This window comes from Panthera pardus, unplaced genomic scaffold (genome assembly GCF_024362965.1).
Source record: "Panthera pardus isolate Hobbes unplaced genomic scaffold, ASM2436296v1 HiC_scaffold_20, whole genome shotgun sequence".
NCBI lineage: Eukaryota > Metazoa > Chordata > Mammalia > Carnivora > Felidae > Panthera > Panthera pardus.
The window spans coordinates 84,651,764-84,676,256 of record NW_026526766.1 but is presented as its reverse complement, the minus strand read 5'-3'; the positions used below and the strand labels follow the sequence as shown (position 1 = coordinate 84,676,256).

The 24,493-nt window shown below is 44.9% G+C and overlaps 1 protein-coding gene across 3 annotated transcripts in view; it reads right to left on the bottom strand.

Moving 5' to 3' along the window:
* Nucleotides 1-24,493, bottom strand: part of MVB12B (multivesicular body subunit 12B) — a 207,379-nt gene that overhangs the window by 144,147 nt on the left and 38,739 nt on the right. For all 3 annotated transcript variants that reach the window (XM_053908286.1, XM_053908285.1, XM_053908284.1), the window contains exon 3: nt 172-279. In XM_053908286.1, the coding sequence (XP_053764261.1) occupies nt 172-279 (108 nt within the window). The remainder of the gene's footprint in view (nt 1-171; nt 280-24,493) is intronic.

The following is a 24,493-nucleotide window of genomic DNA, read 5'->3' as shown; positions in this document are numbered from 1 at the left end:
CTAGCTGCTGGTTTCTACCCAGTTCACTAAAACCACAGATTAATATGGCAATGAAAATAAACCACAACAACAACAGCAAAAAAAAAAAAAAAAAAAAAAAAGAGGAAATTTCAGCCAGGCACGTAAATGCCTTGTGCTCACTCAGCAAACGGACGCCACTACTAGACTTACATTTTCTTTGGAAAATGATCTCGTGAAACACAGGTATCTGGTAACCTTGGATTTAAATAAGCCATCTTTCCAGAGGTCAGCATCCACACCATCTGCTGTCTGTGCAACCTACACCAAAGAGACAGAGAAAAAGAGCACAGGTAAGGCAGGCTGGAAAAGGAGGCGTGTGTGAGCATCTTCTCCATACCTGTGCCAATTAACACTGGCCCGAACTCTCATGGCATCTCATTAGTTCATTTCACTAGGCACTGGGAAGAGATTTTCCAAAAGGGGAAAAGGGAGAATGTGAAAAATACAACTTCTAAAAATATTGTCCCCAGGGAAGCCATTGATTAAAGACACCCTGACAAAAATGGTTCTAATGAGAAAAGAGCAACTTTTGTTGCAACGGACCAAGAAGGGATTGGAGAAGTCAGCACATTAAGTTCCTCATTACCACTTACTCGGGGGACATACAGGGTGCAGAAAAAAGTCCAATGGGGTGTGAAATGCCACCTGAGAGGAGCACCGCCTGCTCCAGGGCCCTGGGGCCAGCCAGGATGCTTCGTCAAGGGGACCCTAGTGGGGGCTGGGGGGCGGGGTACCAGGGAAGCCCGCTCCTCTCTGTCTCCTCCGTACGCAGGCTCCACGAGTGGTACTCAAGGTCGGAAACTGTATCATGATGGAAAAATAAAAAAGATTCAGCTCCTTGTTTATGGCCTCACTAAGAAGCCATTTCCCCGTCCACAGCTACAGAGGTGTTCCTCTCGGAAGCGCTCAAGCATGAAGCCAGCCTTGATCTGAGTCCTAAAGGACTTGTGTACTGGGCCGGGGCGGGGGGCTTAGCATGAAAGCCCCTGCTTTGGGACAACCTGCTGACGAGGAGATTGGAGAGCAGGAGAGGAATGGCTGGATGAGGACAGCATTTCCCCTCCCCCCCCCCATTTCTTTCCAGACTGTTCTATTCACGGACCGCCGGGGCTTGCTCTGCTGTCTCACTCAGTAGCCCCAGAGGACAGCATCCCGAGGGGGCACATCCAGGAAGACTGAGGGGGCAGCACCCTGTTTCAGACTGAGCTCCAAGACGATCTGTTCTCTGCTGTCTCCCTGGTCATACTGTTGGGCCTTAGACTTCGGGGCAGTTCTCGATCTGACAAATCCCTGAAAGCACCTCCATTCTTTGCACAAAAACTGCCTGGTCTCAGCCCCATCCCGTGGACTCTCCACACAGCACGCCAACGGCCTCTGGTGGTCACATGAGCAGGGCGGGGGCGTGGGGGGCATCCCCAGGGCCCCCCACAGCCACATTCTCGGAGGCTGCCTCAGAGAGGCCCAAAGGCCAACTGGCAAAAGAAAAATGCCTTTCCCCCCACCCCAAACTGAACAATCGTAAATTAGCAAGTGCAACACGAGAAAAAGACAGATCCTTATGCTACATGTGCAAATATGTTTGACCTGAAATGTGGGGGAGGAATGGTATGGGGATAATTTCAGGAACCGTTTGCTCCAAGTATGTCACCCCCACAGAAAGAGATGACCTGGCACAGCATCAGGCCTCATCAGCACTTTCCCCCACAATGGTCTTACATAAAGTTTCTTGGAAAACATGAGCTATAAGGCAGGGGCCCTAACTCTCCACCTCCAAGCATCTCTTTTGTTTGTTTTCTCCTGTGGATTCCATGAGAATGGAGTGGTTCTAACGAGAAAAGAGCAACCTTCGTTGCAACGGACCAAGAAAGGACTGGAGAAGTCAGCACATTAAGTTTTGAAAGATTTTTATTTCCCAAACTGTACTTTTCTGGTACTTCCTCAATTCTAGGATGTAGTCACTTGGGAATCACTCAGGGATGGAAAGAATAACCCTTTAGGAAAAAAGGAAATCAAATATCAAACTGTACGGATCTATTTTAAGATGCATCCCAATTTCAGAACCATGAAGATGTGAAAATAAAAGATGCTAGAGGAACAAAGAAATAAGGGAACTTACACAAACCGTGGTTTCTCGATAATAAATGCCTTATTTTCGATACATTAAAAAAATAGTCTGCAGAACACTGGAAGGTTGTGGAATCCCAGGCTGGGACCTCAGAAAACAGAGCTGTCTTTAACCTCCCACCAGAAAGGGAATGGAGTTCAGAAGGGCTCTCCTGGATATTTAGTAATTCCACTGGAGGGCGGGTATACCCTAAATCAAGGCTATTGTTTCCAGGACTTGAAAAGGATGGTTCCCCCTCTGCTCACCCCACTGCCTGAATTTTCCTTTTTCTGGGTGGGAAAGACACCTCACTATGATAATGAGGCCGGTGCAAGCGTGTAAAGAGAACAGGTGCACAGCGGGATTGCCCCTTACCTGGGAGGCCCAGGCGGTACAGCCCTCCAACCTGCACTGGAAAGGCATTAAAAATGCACAACTAAAGGCCTGGCTTTGCCCTGAGGCCACAACTCATTTGCAATGAAGTAAAAATGTGTAATGCCCTCCAACCCCAACCAAGGGGAGGTGAGGAGGGTGGTGAGAGAGAGAGAGAGAGGGAGACAGAGAGAGTGCAAGCACATATGTGTGTGTATGCACGTGTGTGTGTGTGTGTGTGTGTGTGTGTGTGTGTGTGTGTGTGTGTCTGGGCAGAACACAGAGGTGCCCAGAGCCCGGACCCACACGGAGGGTGGACTAGAACAAGGAGCAAGAAGGTCCCGGGTCCCAGCTCATCAGAAGCACTGAGAAAGTGGCCCTGGGGTAACAAGGCCGGGCATTCCCAGCCTCGCCTTCCCTGTAATAATAAGATGTAGCCAGAAGCTTCTTTCTAATCCAGTCACATAAAGGTGTTTATGAACCTTAATGCTTGTGTCCCAAATTAGATGAGCTAACGAGCTACACGATAAGTTACGTGTGAGGTGGGAGGCTGCGCAGGCCCCCCTGCAGAAATTCACGTTTCAACTCTGACCGTGAGAACTCAGTGGCCAGCCTCTGAATCTTGGGATGGGAGAGACCATGGGGAGGTGGGCTGAGGGCTGCAGGAAGAGGTGCAGCACAGCCCGTGAAATTAAGAGGCAGACCTGAACCTGACACTGGATGGCTTAAGCAAACCCCCTCCTCCTGGGGACGCCGTGGTTAGAGATGACGTACATGCAAAGCGTCTGCCTCAGTGCTCAGCAGGGGGCACCCAGAGAGCCAGCACTAACACGTCTAAACCGAAAATGAGGACAGCTGGTCTGACATCGAACCACACCTTTAAAGTGACGTCGTGCTACGTCAAGATTCAAAAAGTCCTAAACTGCCACACTGGGGTTCAGCTGGTCCTCTGGGATTCCTTCCCCATCTCTGGGACTAGATTTGGTCTTCAAACACAAATTATGTACATGTGCACTTAATGTTTACCTGCCCCCTACTATCCTGCCCCTGGACTACAAGCTTCACAAGGAAAATGGAAATTGCCATCCATCCCCTGCACTGTGCACGGTGCCTGATACATACGGGCTCAATCAAAGCTTGTCGAAGGAGTGAACGAACCTGCCACTCAGTCAGGGTCAAAATGTGAAAAGCCACACACCTTGCTAGCTACCCAAGTAAGGTAATCAAAAAATTTTAAATGAAGTTTCCAGGATGTAATCCCTTGAGCTGAGTGTATCCCCTTCAAAATCCCCACTTTGTGAGGCCACATACCCATTTCAACAACGAGGTCCCTTATTGTTTTGCTTATCTTGTTTGTACCCTGCCCTGTTCCCCAAATCACTGGAGTTGCTGCTGCTGAGTGCATTGCTCAGAGTATTTATTACAGGGCTTCACACGTGCCACACACGCACGCACACACACACACACACACACACACACTCTCTCTCTCTCTCTCTCTCTCATACACGCTCTTTAATTACACACTCACATATACACATTCTTCTCTCCTATACACACTCACCCTTTCATGCCCTCCCTGTCTTTCCAGCATTTCCCTGGGTATAGGAGCTGCCTGTGGGGAGGAGTAGGTGGGCAGTGACAGACTGAACACATGGGGGTATTTCCCTTCTCTGCCGATGTTCTTCTCAAATGACAACCACGTGGAGAAGGCATGAACCCACTAAAATACAGAGCAGGAGAAGAGCACGATGCAAGAGAGATGTCAACAACCGTCTGTGCAAAGAGATGTGTAAAGTGAAAGGCTGGGATTTAGCAGAGTGGAGGGTCTAATGACTTGCACCCTGGGACACCGTCCCAGAGCCACCAGATACCACTGGGGATGAGGGTCGAACAGGAAGATTGGAACAAGGTCTATAAACACAGCAGTCACGCTCCCAGATCCCCATCCCCATTTCAGATGCATTTTCTGCATAAATGGAACCAGTAAGGCTCCAGAACATAAGGAGGATGTAGACTCCAGACTGAAAACCGTGCATACTGAATGGTGGGCCCCCCTCCCCTGCCACCACCACGCTTATCCTCCTTCCTGGTTCTGTTGTCTCAGCAGCTGTGTGTATCCCCTAAGCACTGGATACCAAAGGATTCGTTTCTGGAGATACTAAAGAGTGCCAGAGAATAGACCAGCACGCATAGACTCTCGGGGTCTCCTGCTACAAAAGCTACTTCCCTGCTACATCACCCTGTGCACCACCCACCAGCCCACAGGCCCCACCCCCACCCAGGCACTCCACCCCCACTAACTAGTGCCCCACTCTTAAACATCAGCAAAGGATCACCAGGTGCTGAAGGTAAGTCCCAAATATGATAGACAGGGTCCAAATTAGAAAAACAGGCATTTAGGGGCACCTGGGTGGCTCAGTAGGTTAAGCATCTGACTTTGCCTCAGGTCATGATCTCGGGTTTCATAACCCGCCTGCGTTGGGCTCTGTGCTGACAGCTTAGAGCTTGGAGCCTGCTTCAGATTGTGTGTCTCTCTCTGCCCTTCTCCCAATCGCTCTCCGTCTCTCTCTCTCAAAAATAAACATTAAAAAAAAAGAAACAAAATTGAATCCTTTCTTAAAAAAAAAAAAAGAAAAAAGAACAACAGGCATTTGAGGGTAGCAGAGACAGTATGAGGCAACAATTAAAATTAAGAAACAGGCAGCCAAACCTATAATTCATATCTTCAAAGGGATTAATAAATATATTGCAACCACCAAAGAATGGAATATTGTGAAAACCATTTTAAAGGATCAATTTAAGAATAATATAGAGAACCTAGAAATAAAAAAGTTATAGCTAAAATTAAAAATTTTAAAAAAAATACTGGAAGAGAAAATTGAGGATCACTTCCAGAAAGCAGAATACCAAGATGAGATAAGCTATAGGAAAGTCAAACAAAGAAGGCTGAGGGATCAGGACAACATCCAAATGATGAAATCTCCAGAAAGAGAAACAAAAAATGGAAGAGAAGGTGAGTGTCCATACTAAGGAGGACGTGAGTGTTCCAGCACAGTGAATGAAAAAGTCCCACCCCAAAGCAAAACAAGAGAGAATCCCACCAAATCTGGGAGAAATAAACCATCTTTAAAACTTCCAGAGAGAAGTACCATGTCACATAAAAAGGAATGGGAATCAGAACACATCAGACTTCTCGACAGCAACACCGAGTGCTAAATAAGACAAGGGAAAAAAATGTCTTTAAGATTCTGGGGAATTCTTGAATTCTCCACTCAAACCAATTAAATGTGAGGGCAGAATAAAGACATTTGCAGACATACAAGGATTTAAGAAGTTAATCTTCCAGCAGCCCTCTCTTAGGAACCTACTGGAGAATGCATCAGCAAAACTGGGGATGAAATCAATGAAGAGGAAACCATGAACCCCAGGAAACAGATCCTACATGGGACGGTGACGACAGGGGTGCCCAGGCCTAGATGTGAGGAAAAGGAGAGAAAGCCACGGTGGGACATCTGGAGGAAGAGTGGCTAGGACAGTTTCTGGAACTGTACTTAAACCCTGGGAAGAAATATGGATGGGTGTGTGACAGATGTACTGGAGCACTTAGAAAAAGAAAAACACAGGCATAAAGCTGTTTGAAAACATAATTTATTAATTTAAAAATTAAAAAAAAATTTTTTTAATCTGTATGTAAAAATCAATAGGCACTTAGTATGGAGGTTCCTTAAAAAGAAAACTACCCTATGATCCAGTAATCACACCCCCAAAATACAAAAATACTAACTCAAAAGGACACAGTCAGAGAAAGACAAATACCGTATGACTTCACTCATATGTGAAATTAAGAAACAAAACAAGCGAGCAAGGTGGAAAAAAAAGAGAGAGAGAGGCAAACCAAGAAACAAACTCTTAACTACAGAGAAGAAACTGATGGTTACCAGAGGGGAGGTTGGTAGGGGGGATGGGGGAATAGGTCACAGGGCTTAAGGAGTGCCGTGTCATGATGTATGTTAGTGCTGAATGTCATTATACACCTGAAACTACCAGAACACTGTATGTTAACTATACTGGAAATAAAATAACAAAACACAACACAGCAAAATAAAATAAAAATGATAGCTGGGAAAACATTAAAAAGAAAATTTAAAAATTAGAATATAAAAGAAATAGGCACCTAGATAGTTAAGCAAAATGAAAGAAACAAGTCAATAACTAATTCCAAGAAAATGAGAAGGATGCATGAGAAAGAAAAACTACCCATAGTACATTACCTGACTGAGCGGTACCCAGAGTCTGCCTTGTCATAATACGTAAACACTGACCACCAAATTACCAAAAATTGTGAGGCTGCCTGCTGGGGGAGATTTTAAGAGAACTGAATGTGTAGGATAGGTAAATTAAGAAATAAGTAGTTCATTCAAACTATCTAGAAACGTGGAGATAAAGTACCGGCAGTGAAGAAATCTAAGGGTTGAAAGTGCCTCTGGGGAGTAAAAAAGGAAGAGACAGGCTGGGGGCTGTTGCATGTTCTTCTGAGCCTTTCAGTACTCTTTGATTTTTTTTTTTTTTTTAACCTATGTATCCTTTTGTTGAAAGAAAAGTGAACTTTAACCTTAAAAGAATCAGAGAGCTGGGAAATGTATCATGGGAGACACTATGGGAATGGACGATTCCTTTTAGGGAAACCCCCACCATCAGGGATGTTCCTCCAGGTGCAACACGACCTCAATGCTAGTCACCTCCTCAGTGGGTTCCCAAGAGTGTGACAATGTCCAAAGCTGCGTGCACAGAGATTCTGGCCTCCTCTACTGCTCGAATCCGCCTAGAGGTACCCTGGGGGTCCCCTGCGAGTGATAGTCCCAGCCCTGCAGAACCAACCACAAGACCTTAGAGGAAGCTGCCTGACCAGGATCCGGACTCAGCCTCTGTCTCTCGGCCCAGGCCTCTGAATCCTTCTCTGGCCCAAGTTCAGAGGTCACACTCTGGACCACTGCGCAGCAGTTATGGAAAAAATGTGTACACGGGAAGCCCGAACAGCCACTGTGCGGTGTGACTGGCTCCCCACAGCTGGCCTATGGGGCACGGGTGCTGTAACAGAACCGTGAAGTCAAATGTAAGAAATCCTCCTGGTTTCAGGACAGGCAGTGGGGCTGGAACCCTTGCAGAGGACTTCCTGTCTGCCTGGCACGGGTCTAAGCAAGTCACGTGCACTTCTCATTGAAGTCTCCCAACAACCCAATGACATACGTACTGTTTGCTCCACAGATGACACGTGACAAAATGAGGCTCAGAGAAGTGAGGCAAACTTAGCAACGTCAACTCAGTAAACCAAGATGGGGGGACCTCCCGGGTCACCAGCCCAACTGTGCACTCCTGCATCTCCACCTCAACACTCAGGAAGCAGTCACCCTTCACGGCCCAGGGAAGGACAGTCAACCTGCTAGGTCAAAACCAGGACACCTATGGGCCCTGCCTTTGACAAGCCACATGGGGGCATACCTGGAATATACCAGAAGAACATCATCCAAACAGAAAGACCCACTCGGGGCCACTTCAGAGACCCACCAGTATCACCACAGTGAAAGGAGGCTGGGAACATACTTCTTCAGCTCAGTACCAAATGCCGCAGAAAAGGTAACGCTTGTGAACACTTCTGGAAGCATGTAGGTTTGGAGGGTTTTGCTTTGGTGCTGAAGTATGGAAGAAAATGGTGATTTTAATTTTAATGCTGAAACGCCTTCCTTATCTTGTAAGACTTGAAGTCTAAGCTATTGACTCTGTTAGTTTTATTTTTTTTTATTATTTATTTTTGTTTTAATTTAAATCCAAGTTAGTTAACATATAGTGATTTCAGGAATACAATTTAGTGATTCATCACTTATATGTAATACCCAGTGCTCATCCCAACAAGTCTCCTCCTTAATGCCCCTCACCCCTTTAGGTCTTCCCCCCCCCCACCCAACACTCTGCCAGCAACCCTCAGATTGTTCTCTGTATTTAAGAGTCTCTTACGGTTTGTCTCCCTGTTTTATATTATTTTTGCTTCCCTTCCCTCAAATCCATCTGTCTTGTATGTTAAATTTCACATATGAGTGAAGTCATATGATATTTGTCTTTCTCTGAATGACTTATTTTGCTTAGCATAGTACACTCTAGTTCCATCCACGCTGTTGTAAATGGCACTATTTCATTCTTTTCTGACCGTTGAGTAATATTCCATTGTATATATAAACCACATATTCTTTATCCCATCATCTGTCAATGGACATTTGGGCTCTTTCCATATTTTGGCTATTGTCGATAGTGCTGCTATAAACATTGGGGTACATGTGTTCCTTCGAAACAGCACACCTGTATCTTTTGGATAAATACCTAGTAGTGCAATTGCTGGGTCGTAGGGTAGTTCTATTTTTAATTTTTAAGGAACCTCCATACTGTTTTCCAGAGTAGCACACCAGTTTGCATTCCCACCAGCAGTGCAAAAAGGTTCCTCTTTCTCCACATCCTCGCCAACATCTGTTGTTGCCTGAGTTGTTTAGCCATTCTGACATGTGTGAGGTGGTATCTCATTGTGGTTTTGATTTGTATTTCCTTGATGCTGAGTGAGGCTGAACATTTTTCATGTGTCTGTTAGCCATCTGGAGGTCTTCTTTGGAAAAGTGCCTATTCATGTCTTTTGCCCATTTCTTCACTGGATTATTTGTTTTTTGGGTGTTGAGTTTGATAAGTTCTTTATAGATTTTGGGATACTAACCCTTTATCTGATATGTCATTTGCATATATCTTCTCTCATTCTGTCGGTTGCCTTTTAGTTTTGCTGATTGTTTCCTTCACTGTGCATAAGCTTTTTTATCTTAGTGAGGTCCCAATAGTTCATTTTTGCTTTTGTTTCCCTTGTCTCTGGAGACATGTCAAGTAAGAAGTTGCTGTGGCCAAGGTCAAAGAGGTTGTTGCCTGCTTTCTCCTCTAGAATTTTGACGGCTTCCTGTCTTATGTTTAGGTCTGTCATCTATTTTGAGTTTATTTTTGTGTATGGTGTAAGAAAGTGGTCCAGGTTCATTCGTCTGCATGTCGCTGTCCAGTTTTCCCAACACCATTTGCTGAAGAGACTGTCTTTTTTCCATTGGATGTTCTTTCCTGCTTTTGTCAAAGATTAGTTGGCCATATGATTGTGGGTCAATTTTTGGGTTCTCTATTCTGTTCCATTGATCTATGTGTCTGTTCTTGTGCCAGTACCATACTGTCTTGATGATTATAGCTTTGTAATACAGCTTGAGGTCTGGAATTGTGATGCCTCCAGTTTTGGTTTTCTTTTTCAGCATTGCTTTAGCTATTCAGGGTCTTTTCTGGTTCCATATTTATTTTAGGATTGCTTGTTCTAGCTCTGTGAAGAAGGCTGGTGTTATTTTGATAGGTATTGCATTGAATATGTAGATTGCCTTGGGTAATATTGACATTTTAACAATATTTATTCTTCCAAGCCATGAGCATGGAATGTTTTTTCATTTTTTTGTGTGTCTTCTTCAATTTCTTTCATAAGCTTTCTATAGTTTTTAGTGTATAGATTTTTTACCTCTTTGGTTAGGTTTATTACTAGGTATTTTATGGGTTTTGGTGCAACTGTACATGGGATCAATTCCTTGATTTCTCTTTCTGCTGCTTCATTATTGGTGTATAGAAATGCAACTGATTTCTGTACATTGATTTCATATTCTGCAACTTTGCTGAATTCATGTATCAGTTCTAGCAGTTTTTTGGTGGAGTCTGGGTTTTCTACATAGAGTATCCTGTCGTCTGCGAAGGGTGAAAGTTTGACTTCCTCCTTGCCAATTTGGATGCCTTTTATTTCTTTGTGTCGTCTGATTGCTGAGGCTAACACTTCCGACACTATGTTGAATAAGTGGTGAGAGGGAGACATCCTTGTCATGTTCCTGACCTTAGGGGGAGAGCTCTCAGTTTTTTCCCATTGAGGATAATATTAGCGGTGGGTCTTTCATATATGGCCTTTATGATCCTTTTTATCCCTACTTTCTTGAGGGTTTTTCTCAAGAAAGAATGCTATATTTTGTCAAATGCTTTTTCAGTATCTCTTAAGAGGATCATGTGGTTCCACTGGTTTTAAAAGGGCGTCTACACTCAGGCAAGGCCCCGTGTTTTCACTGCATTCCTCTGCTTGCGAGACACAGAGGTCCTGGAGCTCACCTGTGTAAGGGGGAGGGTAGGCAAATGCAACCAGAACTAGTACACAAGCACACAGAAACCAAGACAAGTCTGAGCAAGCCGACCTCAGTGAAAGACAGCGCTTTCGCTTCTCTGGAGGGCTGACACCCAGCTCAGGCCTCCCCGGGGTGGGGGGCACGCTGGACTTTTACCTGATGCCACACCTGTCCACTCTGCTCCACTGCGTCCCCCACGTGTTGTGGGTAAAAACACCCCACTCACTAACATTCATGGTGTACATCCTGTGTGCCAGGAGCCTAAGTGCAGTATTTTATTCGCCCTAGATCATTAGAGTAAGCAATGCATTTATACAACAACACTACAAGTTACGATGAATGATAATGAGTTACTATCTATTTCATAGATGAGGAAACTGAAGAATGAAAGGGTCTTGGCTCAATCAATCATGGCATGCTTATGCCATAGAATATTTACTCGCTTCTTAAAAAGGAAGTGGTAGGGGTGGCTGGGTGGCTCAGTGGGTTGAGCGTCCGACTTCGGCTCAGGTCACGATCTCGCGGTCTGGTCCGTGAGTTCGAGCCCCACGTCGGGCTCTGTGCTGACAGCTAACAGCCTGGAGCCTGTTTCCGATTCTGTGTCTCCCTCTCTCTCTGCCCCTCCCCCGTTCATGCTCTGTCTCTCTCTGTCTCAAAAGTAAATAAACATTAGGAAAAAATTTTGAAAAAAAAAAAGGATGCAGTATATTTATAATTGTGTCCATGGTATATTAAGTGTGGGGAAAAATCTTCTTACCAAGAAGCTTAAGAGGGAACCTATCTACACAGCTCTTAGAAAGCCGCAGGGACAAGACGAACACTCCAGTCGAGGAACAGGCTGTGGCCATGAGCCAGCGGTTCACAGAAGCAAGACGAATGGCCAACGAACACGAAAATATGTTCCACCTACGTACTTAGTAAATTCAAGTGCCAACAAGATGCCACTTTTCTTTACCAAAGACACGTTTCAAAGAGGGGAGATGGCAACAGTCAAGGGAGGCTATGGGGGAAAGAGGCACCCCAACTGCTACTGGTGTGAGTATAAAGTAGTATAACTTTAAATTAGATTAATTCGGTGCTGCATATCAAATGCCTTAAAAATAGACATGCACATGGGTCACAGTGTGACCAAAGAATTCTACTCCTGGGCGGAGAGCCTCAGGAAGAGATCATATGTGAACACAAGAATACACACATCATTTGTTCATTCACATTGAACTTCTGAGCGCCTAGCTCTGATCACGGTGCAGATGATAGGCAGTTAACAAGCCGGACCTGGTCACTGACCCCCAGGGTCACAGTCTCGATGGGGGAAGGCACACGATAAACAGATATGTAAGATAATTTTAGGGAATGCTAAGTGCCTTTATAAAATATGGGAACGGGGACAGTGACTGAAGAAAAGAGTCTGCTTCAGGGGGGTGACCAGGGAAGCTCTCTCTGATAAGGTGCCTCAGTGTTGATACCTGGATGACAAGAAGAAACGGTCACGTGAGATGTGGAGGAACAGCCTTGCAGGGCAAGGGGACAGCTACCATGAAGACAGGGTAGAAACCAGGCAGATGGATCAAAGGGACAGAAAGGGGGGCTCTGTGATCAGAGTGGGGTCAGACGGGAGGAGTGTTATCTATATGTCCGTTGGGGCACAGTGTTTAAAGGCAAAAGTTGGGCGGGGGGTGGGGGGTTCCTGGGTGGCTCAGTCGGTTAAGCATCCAACTTTGGCTCAGGTCATGATCTCACAGGTAATGAGTTTGAGGCCTGAGTCGGGCTCTGCACTGACAGCTCGGAGCCTAGAACCTGCTTCAGATTCTGTGTCTCCCTCTCTCTCTGCCCCTCCCCCACTTGCACTCTGTCTCTCTCTCTCTCTCTCTTTCTCTCTCTCTCTCTCTCTCTCTCTCAAGAATAAATAAGAACAATAACAAAACAAAGGCAAAAGGGGGGAATGATAAATTTCTAATGGTTAAAGAACATCCTTACAGTAGACGGATGACTCAGCACCACTGGAAATGATTTTGAGGACACGTATCTAGGCTCATGGAAAGTTCAGGGGAAAAGACGAAGTTACAAAATAATTTACGTAGTACAATGTCATATTTTGTTTCTTAAAAATCATCTGTGTACAAAAAGATCGAGACAAATATAAAGCAAAGCATTAACTACCGTCTGGTCGTGAGCAGTTGAGATTTCTGGGTATTTTCTGGTGTTCTCTTTCTTAATTGAGGCATAATGGACATACAGCGTTATATTAATTTCAGGTTTACAATACAGTGGTTCGATATTTGTCTATACTATGAAATATCACCACGATAAGTCCAGCTAACCTCCATCGCCACACATAGTTACGGAATTTTTTTTTCTTCTGAGATTTAGTCTCCCAAATATGCAACACAGTATTATTAACTATAGTTGCCATGCTGGACATCATTCCCCATGAACACCATATTTTACAACTGGAAGTTTGTACCTTTTGACTCTACGCAGCTTTTATAGTAAAAACAACAATCTAAAAGACTTCGTTTGATGGGGTGAGAAATGACGATCTGTCGGATTTAAACTTGAGAAACACTTTGTAAATCAGCTACCCAACCAAGCTGCCCGCAGAGGGGCTGTGCAGTAAATCCTCGCAGCCATCAACAGTTCTTCCATGTCAGCATCAAGTTCGCCTTGCCTAACGAGGGGTTCTCAAAAGACACCACGGCTCACCACCAGGCTAACTAGCAGACTGGCCAACCCGTTCACACCCTGGTGTTTTAAGGGAGCCCACCCACAATCCAAAGATGTATCTGGCAGACACAAAACAATCAAAGGGGCCGGGAAACTCTGCAGACATTCCAAAGGAAATATCTGGCTGACACTGTGAATAAGAATGAAGTTCAAAGGGCTCTCGACGTGTTAGATCATCCACTGTGGAAACACAGACACTTGGCCCAGGTCGGACAGTGGCCAACCGTGAAGCCATTTCACCTCTTCGTCAGAGCAGTTTAGGCACAGCACGGAGAATGGGAGCCCAAGTGGCCTTCCTTCTGACTCCCTAACAGGCTGTGTGCCCAAAAGGCTTTCTAAAACTCTACAGTGGAGAGAGCCATCTGACTGAAGACGAGTCCAGAAACTCTTGGTTGTTGTTTGGTTTTGATTCCATTTGCACGATTTTATCATTTTGTATCCTGAACAGCCGGCTCAGGTCTGCCACAGACTTTCAGCTGGGATGTCTAACATTTTTTAGTGAAAGAAATGAATGCACACCCCTGTCCCTGAGGCTGCCCCGTCTCCCTTAGTCTCTGCGATTTCCTGCCTCCCTGGCTTCGCTCCTGGGGCTCCCTCTGGAACCTCGTTGTGTGGAACGTTCTCCTCACTTAGGGCCTGGCTGAAGGACCCCTGGCCCTGGAAAGCCCCCCTGATGATACACAATCAGGTATTTGCCAACTGGCTGAGTGAGTAAGGAAAAGAGCGGGCAATGAGAAAATGCACAAACTACGGCTGGCACGAGGGGCTCCGCAGAACACCCTTCTTCATTCTACCTGCCGCACAGCTGCCGTGACTCCAGCAGGCACAGAGAAGACTGCTTCTTGAGGCGGGGCAGGGTGGAAGAAAGCAGAGGCCCCCGGGGACACCCCCAGAAATCAGGAGCCCTGCTTCTGCACCTGCTGGGGGGGCGGGGAAAGACAGACACACAGAGGAGTCAGTCCTTGGGGACTGCAAAGCCATAAGCGGGGAAATGGGATGCAAACACGGGCAGGGTGCTCGGCTACAGCCAAGTGGAAATGTCCGCTCCTCTGGGTCATTGGGAAAGATGGCTGGGGCCACAGTGCTCCTGCCTCTGCCACGCCCAGATGGCCGGCCAGGACACAGCCCTGGGTCTCCACACGGAGACCTGCACCGAGAACAGCAACAGGTTTCCTTGCGGCTGGTTGGCAGCCACACAGAGGCGGGTTCCTCTCCACCACAACCTATGACAGAACTGCAGATGACATAGCAGTGGTCAAGCATGCACTCTTCAATCAATACCACTCAGACATCCTGTGAAACCAAAAATGCAATTAGAGCCCTACCTCACATAAAAACAAATTCTGGGTGGGTTAAAGATTAAAGGTGGAAAGCGAGATTTTAAAGCTTTTCAAAAAAATGTTAAAAAATCTTTATGATTTCAATAGAGGAAATTGTTAAAGAAATGGATGCCTGTGTAGGAAAAATCCGTGAGAGAGGAGATTGATGAATTTTACGACCCTGAAACTTAAAACCTCAGTACCGCAAAGGACACTAAAAACAGTAGGGGCACCTGGGTGGCGCAGTCGGTTAAGCGTCCGACTTCAGCCAGGTCACGATCTCGCGGTCCGTGAGTTCGAGCCCCGCGTCAGGCTCTGGGCTGATGGCTCGGAGCCTGGAGCCTGTTTCCGATTCTGTGTCTCCCTCTCTCTCTGCCCCTCCCCCGTTCATGCTCTGTCTCTCTCTGTCCCAAAAATAAATAAAAAACGTTGAAAAAAAAAAAAAAAAACAGTAAAAAGACAAGCCTCAGACAGTGAGCGATGCAGGACTCACAGTGGATTAATATCCAAAATAAATAAAGAACTCCTACAAATCAATGAGAAAAAGAGATAAGCCAAAAGAAAAATGATATACAATATGGAGAAACCACGGGAGGGAACGTTCAACCTCTCTAGGAAATGCAAATTAAAAATGACAATGTTATATCATTCAAAGCAAACCACTGACTAACCTGTAAATATCTGACAAAAACGAGTAGGGCACAAACTGGCACAGCCACTTTGGAGAACACATTTACTAAATTCAGTAAGGTGAAAATGACCCAGCAATTCCACACCGTAAGTGTTCCCTAGAGAAATTCTTAGCACAAAGATAGGAAGGTATTAGGTGCAACACTGTTTATGATGGTAAATTATTAGAAATAACCCAAATCCTTATCAACAAAAGGATGAATAAATATGTCATAGTATATTCATGCAACAGATTTTTATACAGCCTTGAAAATACATTGACTAGAGCTGTATGTATCACCAAGGATAAATCTCGAAAACAATGCTTAGCGAAAGAACAAGTTGAAAAATATGCACAATATGATAATGGATTCCACATGGAAGTCACCTATACAAAGTCTGAAAACAGGAAGAATGTATAGGAATGAAAAATACCAAACTCAGTAGTTACTCTGGGTAAAGAAGGATGCACGGTCCGAAGGGTACACAGGCACCAATAAAGTTTTCTCTCTCTCTCTTATTGAAAAAAAACAAAGATCCCACATAAACTTACTGAAATACTAATACCTGAAGAAGCTGTATGATAGTTACATGGATATTTGTTACATTACTCTGTATACTTTTCTATACACAGCTGGCCCTTGAACAACACCGGTTTGTGTGGATCCACTTCTTTGCGAATTGTGTGTGTGTGTGTGTGTGTGTGTGTGTGTGTGTGTGTGAGATAAATACAGTTTGGTACTATGAATGTATTTTCTTTTTCTCACTGTTTTCTTAATAACATTTTTTCCCCTCTAGCTTACTTTATTGTAAGAATACAGTACGTAATACATATAACAAAAAAAGATGTTAATTGACTGTTTATGTTATCAGTAAAGCTTCTGGTCCACAGTAGGCTATTAGTAGTTAAGTTTTTGGGGAGTCAGCGGTTATATATGGATTTTCAATTGTGCCAGTGGTGGAGGGGTTCAGTGCCCCCAAGCCCCCTTATTCAAGAACTATATATGAAATATTTAGTAATACAATTTTTAATTTTAAAAAATCAGATCAGGGCACCAGGGTGGCTTAGTTGGCGAAGGATTTGACTTCGGCCCAGGTCATGATCTCACGGTTTGTGAGTTCAAGCCCCACGTTGGGCTCTGTGCTGACAGCTCAGAGCCTGGGGCCTGCTTCAGATTCTGTGTCTCCCTCTCTCTCTGCCCCTTCCCTACTTGTACTCTGTCTCTCTCTCAAAAATAAATAAACATTAAAAAAAATCAGATATCGTAGACACCTTAAGAAAAAAAGGAGTAGGGCCTTCAAATACTCATAAATGTAAAAGGCGAAGAGTTGCGAGAGGAAACACAGGACGCCCCATTGAATTAAATGTGAATTTCAGATACACGAGGAACAGTGAATAATTTTTTTCAAATTTAAAAAATTTTCAAATTTTTCAGATTTCTTTGGGCATCCGATCAGTTTTATTTGCTAAATCTGGCAACGCAAACAAGGGGGTGTGCCCTGAGGCTCTTTGCAGTGAAAAACTGGACAGGGATGACGCTGGGCATCAGGAGAATGCTCGTGTAGAGCGTTCAGCCTGCCACGGAGCATCACACTCCAGGGAATGAGAACACGTTAGTCCTATTCGCATTAATCTAGAAAGATCTAACCGGCATACGCATCGTTTGGGAAAAATAAAGCAAGAGCGTGCTGTGTGATCTAATTTATATTAAAAAGTCAAGTTGTAGCAACATAGTTCTGTAAGTCATTTAAACACGTAAGTGCCGAGGGAAAAGGAAAAAAAAAAGAACAAACTGATGAGAGTGGCTAACAGAAATTAGGGGTGTGGTAGAGGGTGACTTGAGCTTTCAGCAGAAATTAGGGGCGTGGTAGAGAGTGACTTGAGCTTTCGGCTGTATTATTTGATTTTTTTAAATAAGAAGATTTTTTTGTATCCCTTATTTAATTAAAAATAAATACTTTTTTTTTTTTTTTTTGCAAAAAAGGGGGAAAAAAAAAACAAGCCTAGAAGGATACTTCCAAACTGCTAATAATATTGTGTAGGATTAAGAAGAAAAGAAAGGTAATATTCTCATTCTTCAGTTCATATAATTCTATATGATTTGGATTTTCTGAAATGAGCTTTTATAATTTTTTAAATGTCATGAAGATATTTTTAATTAAAAAAAAGGAAGGCAGGGTTCACTAATCCTCTCTCTACCACAGGATCCAGAGAGTAAGAGAGAATTATTATGGAGGATGCGTCTGCTGAATGAAGAGAAGAAGAGAGAAGAAAACAGGAGCTGCTCCTAAGGCTAGTTCCTCTCTGTCTTTGCTAACCATGGCACAGTATTTCAAAACCCTTTCCTCACGGGACCCTGGGATAACAACCTATGCCTCACACCACCCAGTCCCTCCTCTCCTGGGCCAGGAGAGCAGGAGAACGTAGCAGTTTAGAACACGGGCTTTGGTACTGGACAGATGTGAGTTCAGATCGTGGCTTCACCACTTAGTAGCTGTGTGACCTTGGCTGAGTTCCTCAACCTCTCTGAGCCCCAGCTTGTGCCTCCGTAAAGGGAAACAACAGATTCTATCTCAGACAGTTGTGTAATTATTAAAAGAGACAGTGCAAATTCAGTGCTCTGCCCGGCGGCTAGAACACAGTAACCCCTCAGTCAGTGGCAAATCTGGTGCTGATGTAGCAGAAACACTCCTTCCCACACTCAGGTAGGCAGGCTGATCTGGCCTTAAACGGGGACCCCTACCTGCCTATGTAGTCATCGCTAGGGTGCTATTCACGTCTTTACTTTTCCTTCCGCAGATATTTACTAAGCGCTCAGACACGCGAGGCGTTGCACGGTGCTCTTCCGCACATGCAAATATGAGCAGACACTGTCCCTTCCTCAGAGGAAGGCCGACAGGTAAGCTGAATAAGCAGTGGGGGTACAGTGTGTACACGCAGGAGACCAAGGTTTGATCTCCGCTCATCCACACCTGTTGTGTGATCTCAGGAAGAGCCCTCGAGCTCTCCTGGGCTTCGTTTTCCTCTTGTAAAAGAAGATTACAACAGTAACTTCACAGGGTCACTGCGTGAAGGAAATACTGTCTATGGAAACAACTAGCACAGGCCCAGACATAGCAGGGATATTCGGAGTTACCGGAAGAGCAAGGAGAGCTCCCTTAGTACCACAATGGAGGGAAGTGCTCGGAAGGACGAGAAAGCACATCAGGGTGCAGGGAGGGGGGCGGCGTGGAAAAAGTTAGAGGAGCAGCATCAGGCGGGATGCGCTGAGGAGCAGAGGTGGGAGGAGCCAGAACCTGGGGGAGCAGAGCAGGTGCAGGAGTTAGGACTCGCCCCAATGCTTCAAGGACAAACCCTGAAGTTGAGAAGAGAGGGACGAGTCCTCTTGGAAGAGGCCACCTGGGACCTGAATAGTGAAGGCTGACCTCGGTGAGAGTAGAGACAGAAAGGGATAGTGTAAAAGATGACACGGGGGTAGAATCCAAGAACCTGCTTGCCAGGGGTGGGGGCCGTGACTGGGGGCGGGGGGGGTGGTCCAGGAAGAGTCTGGTCTCCACCTGGTAGAAGGAGTTGGCAGGAGGGGCGGTTGTGGTTTGGGGGGCTGGGTGGGCAGTGGTAAGGAAACAGAAGACGGTTCATTCTGGGAATACTCAGGTTGAGTGCCACCACTGCAATACGTGGACGAGTCTGGCAGGCAGATGGAAACATGGGTCTGGCTAACGACAGCGGCCCGAGCACAGGCTGCCCACGTGAGGATGCGGCTCGGCTCCGGGTGGCTGGGACCCAGGCTGGAGGAGAGCGCACCGTGACGGAGGCTGGGACACAACCCGGGGATGTCGTAGTGTTGGGGAGGGACTACACGGGAGGGGAAACCGGAGAAGAATGACGTAGAAAGCAGCTGAAATCACATTTCAGGGATAAGAGTGTTTCAAGAAAGAAGGGCTATAGAAGAATATTTGATGACCTAAGAAAATAGTACAATAATACACTAAAAACACACAATGCAATGATAAGCACAGTGTGTGGTGCAGACAAATCAGAAACAGAATAGAGAGCAGAATCCCATTACTGTTGACCCCCCTCACACACACACACCGAAGAAAAAACTAAGAAATACAGGTCACAATGTTACTGGCATTGTTCCTCTGAGTGTAGGATTACAAACCCCTTTTTTCCCTCCTTGTACTTTCTATCTTCCAAACTGTCCACAGGGAGCATAGGCCAGTTCTGCATTCAGAAAACGGATTATGTTCAGGAAGGAAGGAACTGGCCAATGGTGTCCAAAGTTGAGATGAGATCAAGGAGAGTAAGAATTAGGAAAAAGCCATTGAGGGAGACAATTCGGAAGTAAGGGTGAGCGGAGACCATGAAGAAGAGGAGAGGCAGAAACAACCCTCGAGGGAAAGGACTATTAAGACAGCAGCTGGAGGGGACGGTAAGGTGAAGGAAAGTGATGGGGGTGGTGCTGTATCAGTTTCTAGGAACAGAGGGGACCGCAGTACGTTTGTGTGGAGGCAAAGAGGGAGAAGAGGGAGGGAGAATGAGAGGGATTCACAAGCAAGAACCCAGGCAGGAAGGAGAGGGAATGAGGATTCTCCTGGGAAGATTAATCTCGGGAAGGAAGAGGGCTACCCAAGGATACGCACCTCTTCCCTTTTGCTCAGGTCTGTAAATTGCGCGCAGGCAGGGACCACATCTGACATTCACCATTCCCAGGACCCAGCACAGGACCTACACTCGGTGGGGGCTCAATACATGTCTGCCAGTCAGTGGACATTTCCTCTCCCCTTCAGCTCCATCTCTAAAGTTTCAGAAAGCCCCTGAGCCCACGAGAGCAGGCTTATACAAAGAAGCATGCCCAGTTGATGTAGGGAGGCCATATGAATGCTCATTAACAAGCAACTGCACGGGTCTGAAAGATTCCGGAGACCCCCACCTTGACACTCCAAGACATCTAAGTGCCTTCCCAAATACAAGAAGGAAGTTTCTCTCTCTGGCCAATTCAACTGACCTCAAGGTAGGTCCATTTATAAGATGCGGTTTCTGCATGCAATTCAATAAAGTCAAAAAAACCCCAAATGGGTCTAAGATCAGGAGGCAACGTCTTTGGTAAGCTGTACTGTTTTTGCCTTAGCTGGGGCCCTAGCAGATATGGTTAAGAAAAGAGCAAAAACTAGTAATTCTGGGATCGGCAGAAAATCCAGTGACCCCACACGGCTTCCCCCAGGCCTTCAGGAAGGAGGCTGGCCTGCACCCCTGGCCCAGGCTCCCCTGCTCCCTGCTGCTGACTCCACCTCTGCCCCAGCTCTCGGGCGACACCTGCAGTGGGGAGGGCAGCCTCCTGCTGGAGACAGCCACCTGCGACCGCAGGGCCTGGCTCTGGGCCTCTGGCCGGTTTGGACAAAGGGGCCCTTGGAAGAGAGCCAAGAAGACCAGGAGGACGGAAAGAGTTAAAGCGCTGGGGTATAGGGAGGACACTTGAACTCGTGCTGCTCATGCATGTGTCACACTCAGTGACAGGAGGCAGGAAAGCAAAGGAGATGAACTGGCACTTGCGGCTAAGTCACCCTTCTTATTTACTCTGCTGCTCGGCTCTCAAACCACACTGCCAGCTGTAATTGCATTTCAATTCATGTTTAACACAAACATAACTTAGCTGGATGTTGGCATCCGCTATCCCAGGCACAGAAAGGCAGAACAAAGGAGCCAGCTAATTCAATTCAATAAACGTTCTTTGCGTGCCTGGTGGGGTACGTATACTCTCAGGCACTGTGCAGGGAACTGGGGGTGCAGCCACATGAAAGACACTGTTCCACAGCCTCCAGGGGCCTCACAGGAAGGTGCGCATGGGCAGACCTCTGCAATCAGAGTGGTAAGAGCTGCAAGAGAGGAAAGTACCAAAACACAAAGAGTGTCAACACAGTTCCCCAGGGAGAGGAATGGCGTGCACGCCCAAGGGCACACAGGCAAGAATGGGAACAGCACATTTGGAGAAGCACACAGAGCTGAAGGGGGCAGGATGGGGGTGGAAAGGCAGTGAAGGGGCAAATCAAGAAAAAGGTCTGAGATCCCAGTGAAGCCCATCCATTTGATAAACACCTACCCAGGGTTAACTGCCGGGTATCTAAGTAAAACAATGAACTGGCCTCTGAATCTAGGAACAGAGAGCTGGAGAAGAATTCTGAGCAGGAGTAGTCTGCTTCTTTTAGAAAGTTTCCATCTGCAATCACATGGGGAAGACTGGAGGTCAGAATGGAGTTAGGGAGATGGGTGGGGAGACAATTCAACAGGTCTCAGCAAAGGAGAGTAGAGATGCTGTTAATGGACATCTGCTTAGTCAGCAGGCCAATGCTTTCTTAAACTCTTCCCCCTCACAACACAGTGGAATTTGCAATCATATCATTTCCTACTGCATAAACCTTACACACTTGTCATCTGCTTAAACCATGGTCCAAAGGGTCATGGGGGCGGCCGAGGAATAGAAAGGGAAATCAGAAGCAATAAAATAATTCAATGAGGTTGTTGGACACAAGATAAATGTATTTAAAACTTTTTTTTCTTGGGGCTCCTGGGTGGCTCAGTTGGTTGGGTGTCTGACTTTGGCTCAGGTCATGATCTCACGGCTCGTGGGTTTGAGCCCCACATCGGGCTCTGTGCTGACAGTTCAGAGCCTGGAGCCTACTTCTGCCTCTGTGTCTCCCTCTCTCTCTGCTCCTCCCCTGCTCACACTCTGTGTGTCTCTCTCAAAAATAAATAAACATTTAAAAATTTTTATTTTTTATGAGAGAGAGAAAGAGCACACGCACACATGAGCAGGGGAGGGGTAAAGAGAGAGGGAGACAGAATCCGAAGCAGACTCCAGGGTCTGAGCTGTCAGCACAGAGCCCAACACGAGCTCGAACTCACAAACTGTGAGATCATGACCTGAGCCGAAGTCGGACACTTAACCAACTGAGCCATTCAGCACCTCATGATAAATGTATTTTAAAAGTTAGTTTTCCTTTATACGAACTATGCAAGCCAAAACTAATAATCGTTTGAAGAAAACAATGGGAAAAAATAGTACCATGCACAATAGCAATATCAATTATCAATTAAATTAGCTCTGTAAAACAAAAGGAGAAGCTTCCCCCTCTTTTTTGAAAGCTCTAAGATAGTTTGAAGACCGTGGGAATTACCCATTCCTTGACAATTTTAGGGAATGCTACCTTAAGACAATTTGGGTCTGATGCTTTTGTTAGAAATAACTCTCTAATGACTTTTCCAATTTCTTCCTTCAATGCACGTTTGCGATAGGATTTCTTCTTCTTAAATAGCAGTGGAAATGATCTAACTCATCAAGATTTTTAATTTTAGTCGCATAAGACTGCACATAATAGTTACGCATCATATTCTCTTACAATTTTCAAATCTTTTTATACTCTTACTTTCCTTCTCTCAATCAAAATTCTGCTTATCTTCATTTTATTTCCATTTACTGCCATATTTGCTACAAGTTTATCTAGTCTGCTTTTTACAAAGAATCAATTCTCAATGAACAATTCTTTCTTCCTTTACTTCTAATTTCTGATCTCATTTTTGTTATTTCCTTCTAGGATTTGTCTACCTACTTGAACTTTGGGACAATATCAAGTAGACAAATATACATGTAATTAGAGCCCCCACAAAAGGGAGAGGTGAAGAAGAACTATTTTAACAATTATCAAAAACTTTTCAACTGCAACAACAGCAGAATATATATATATATACTTTCTCAGGTATATATACAACATTTACTAAGACAGATCATCTAGGCCTGAACCACAGCCCACAGGCTAAATCTAGCCAGTAGCCTGTTTGTGTACAGTCTATGAATTACAAATGGTTCTATATTTTTTAAGGGTTAAAAAAAATCAATATACATATTTGGTCCACAAAGCTTAAAATATTTACTATCTGGACTTTTACAGAAAAAGTTTGCTGACTCTTGCACCAGGCCAAAAACTAAGTTTATTCTCTGATGGCCTAGAATGAAGTAAGTTATCACTAACAGAAATATATCTAAAAAATTCACAATACATGGGAGTGAGACAACACATATCTAAATAGCTTATGGTTCAAAGAAGAAACCAAAAGGTGAATTAGACAGTACTGTGAATGGAATTAAAATTAAACGCAACATATCAACATTTGAGGGATGCAGCTAGTGCAAGGTGTAGAGGGAAATTCATAGTACTAAAAATGTTTATACTAATAATGATGAAACATCTTAAATCAATGACTATAACTTTCACCTTAAGAAACTAGAACATTAAATCCAAAGTAAGCAGAAGAAAGAAAATAATAAAGAGAAAACAATAAAATAGAAAAGAAAAAATAATAGAGAAAATCAATAAAACCAGAAGCTGGTTCTTTCAAGATGGATGAAATTGATAAAACTCTAGGTAGCCTGAGCAAGAAAAGAGAGAGATGACACCAACTGCCATTATAGGAAATGAAAGAGAAGACATCCTATGGATCTTGAAGATATTAAAAAGACGATAAGGAAATATTATGAACAACTTTATGCCCAGGCACTGGAAACCTTCAGTTAATTGGAAAAATTCCCTCATACAAATTACCAAAGCTCATTCAAGAAGAGATAAACAGCATTATATCTACTTAAAAACTTGAGTTTATAAAACCTTCCCATGACCAAGTCCAGATAGCTTCACTGGTAAATCCCATAAACATTTGAAGAAGAAATAATACCAATTCTAGGGGTGCCTGGGTGGCTCAGTCAGTTAAGCGTCCAACTTCAGCTCAGGTCATGATCTCACGGTTCGTGAGTTCAAGCCCCACGTCGCGCTCTGTGCTGACAGCTCAGAGCCTGGAGCCTGCTTCAGATTCTGTGTCTTCTCTCTCTCTCTCTCTCTCTCTCTCTCTCTCTGCTTTTCCCCCCACTCATGCTCTCTCCCTCTCCCTCTCCCTCTCTCTCTCTCAAATAAACATTAAGAGAAAAAAAAATTTAAAGAACTAATACCAATTCTACATCAAATATTCCAGAAGATATATGAGGAACTTATATGAGGAAGACATATTTCCCAAC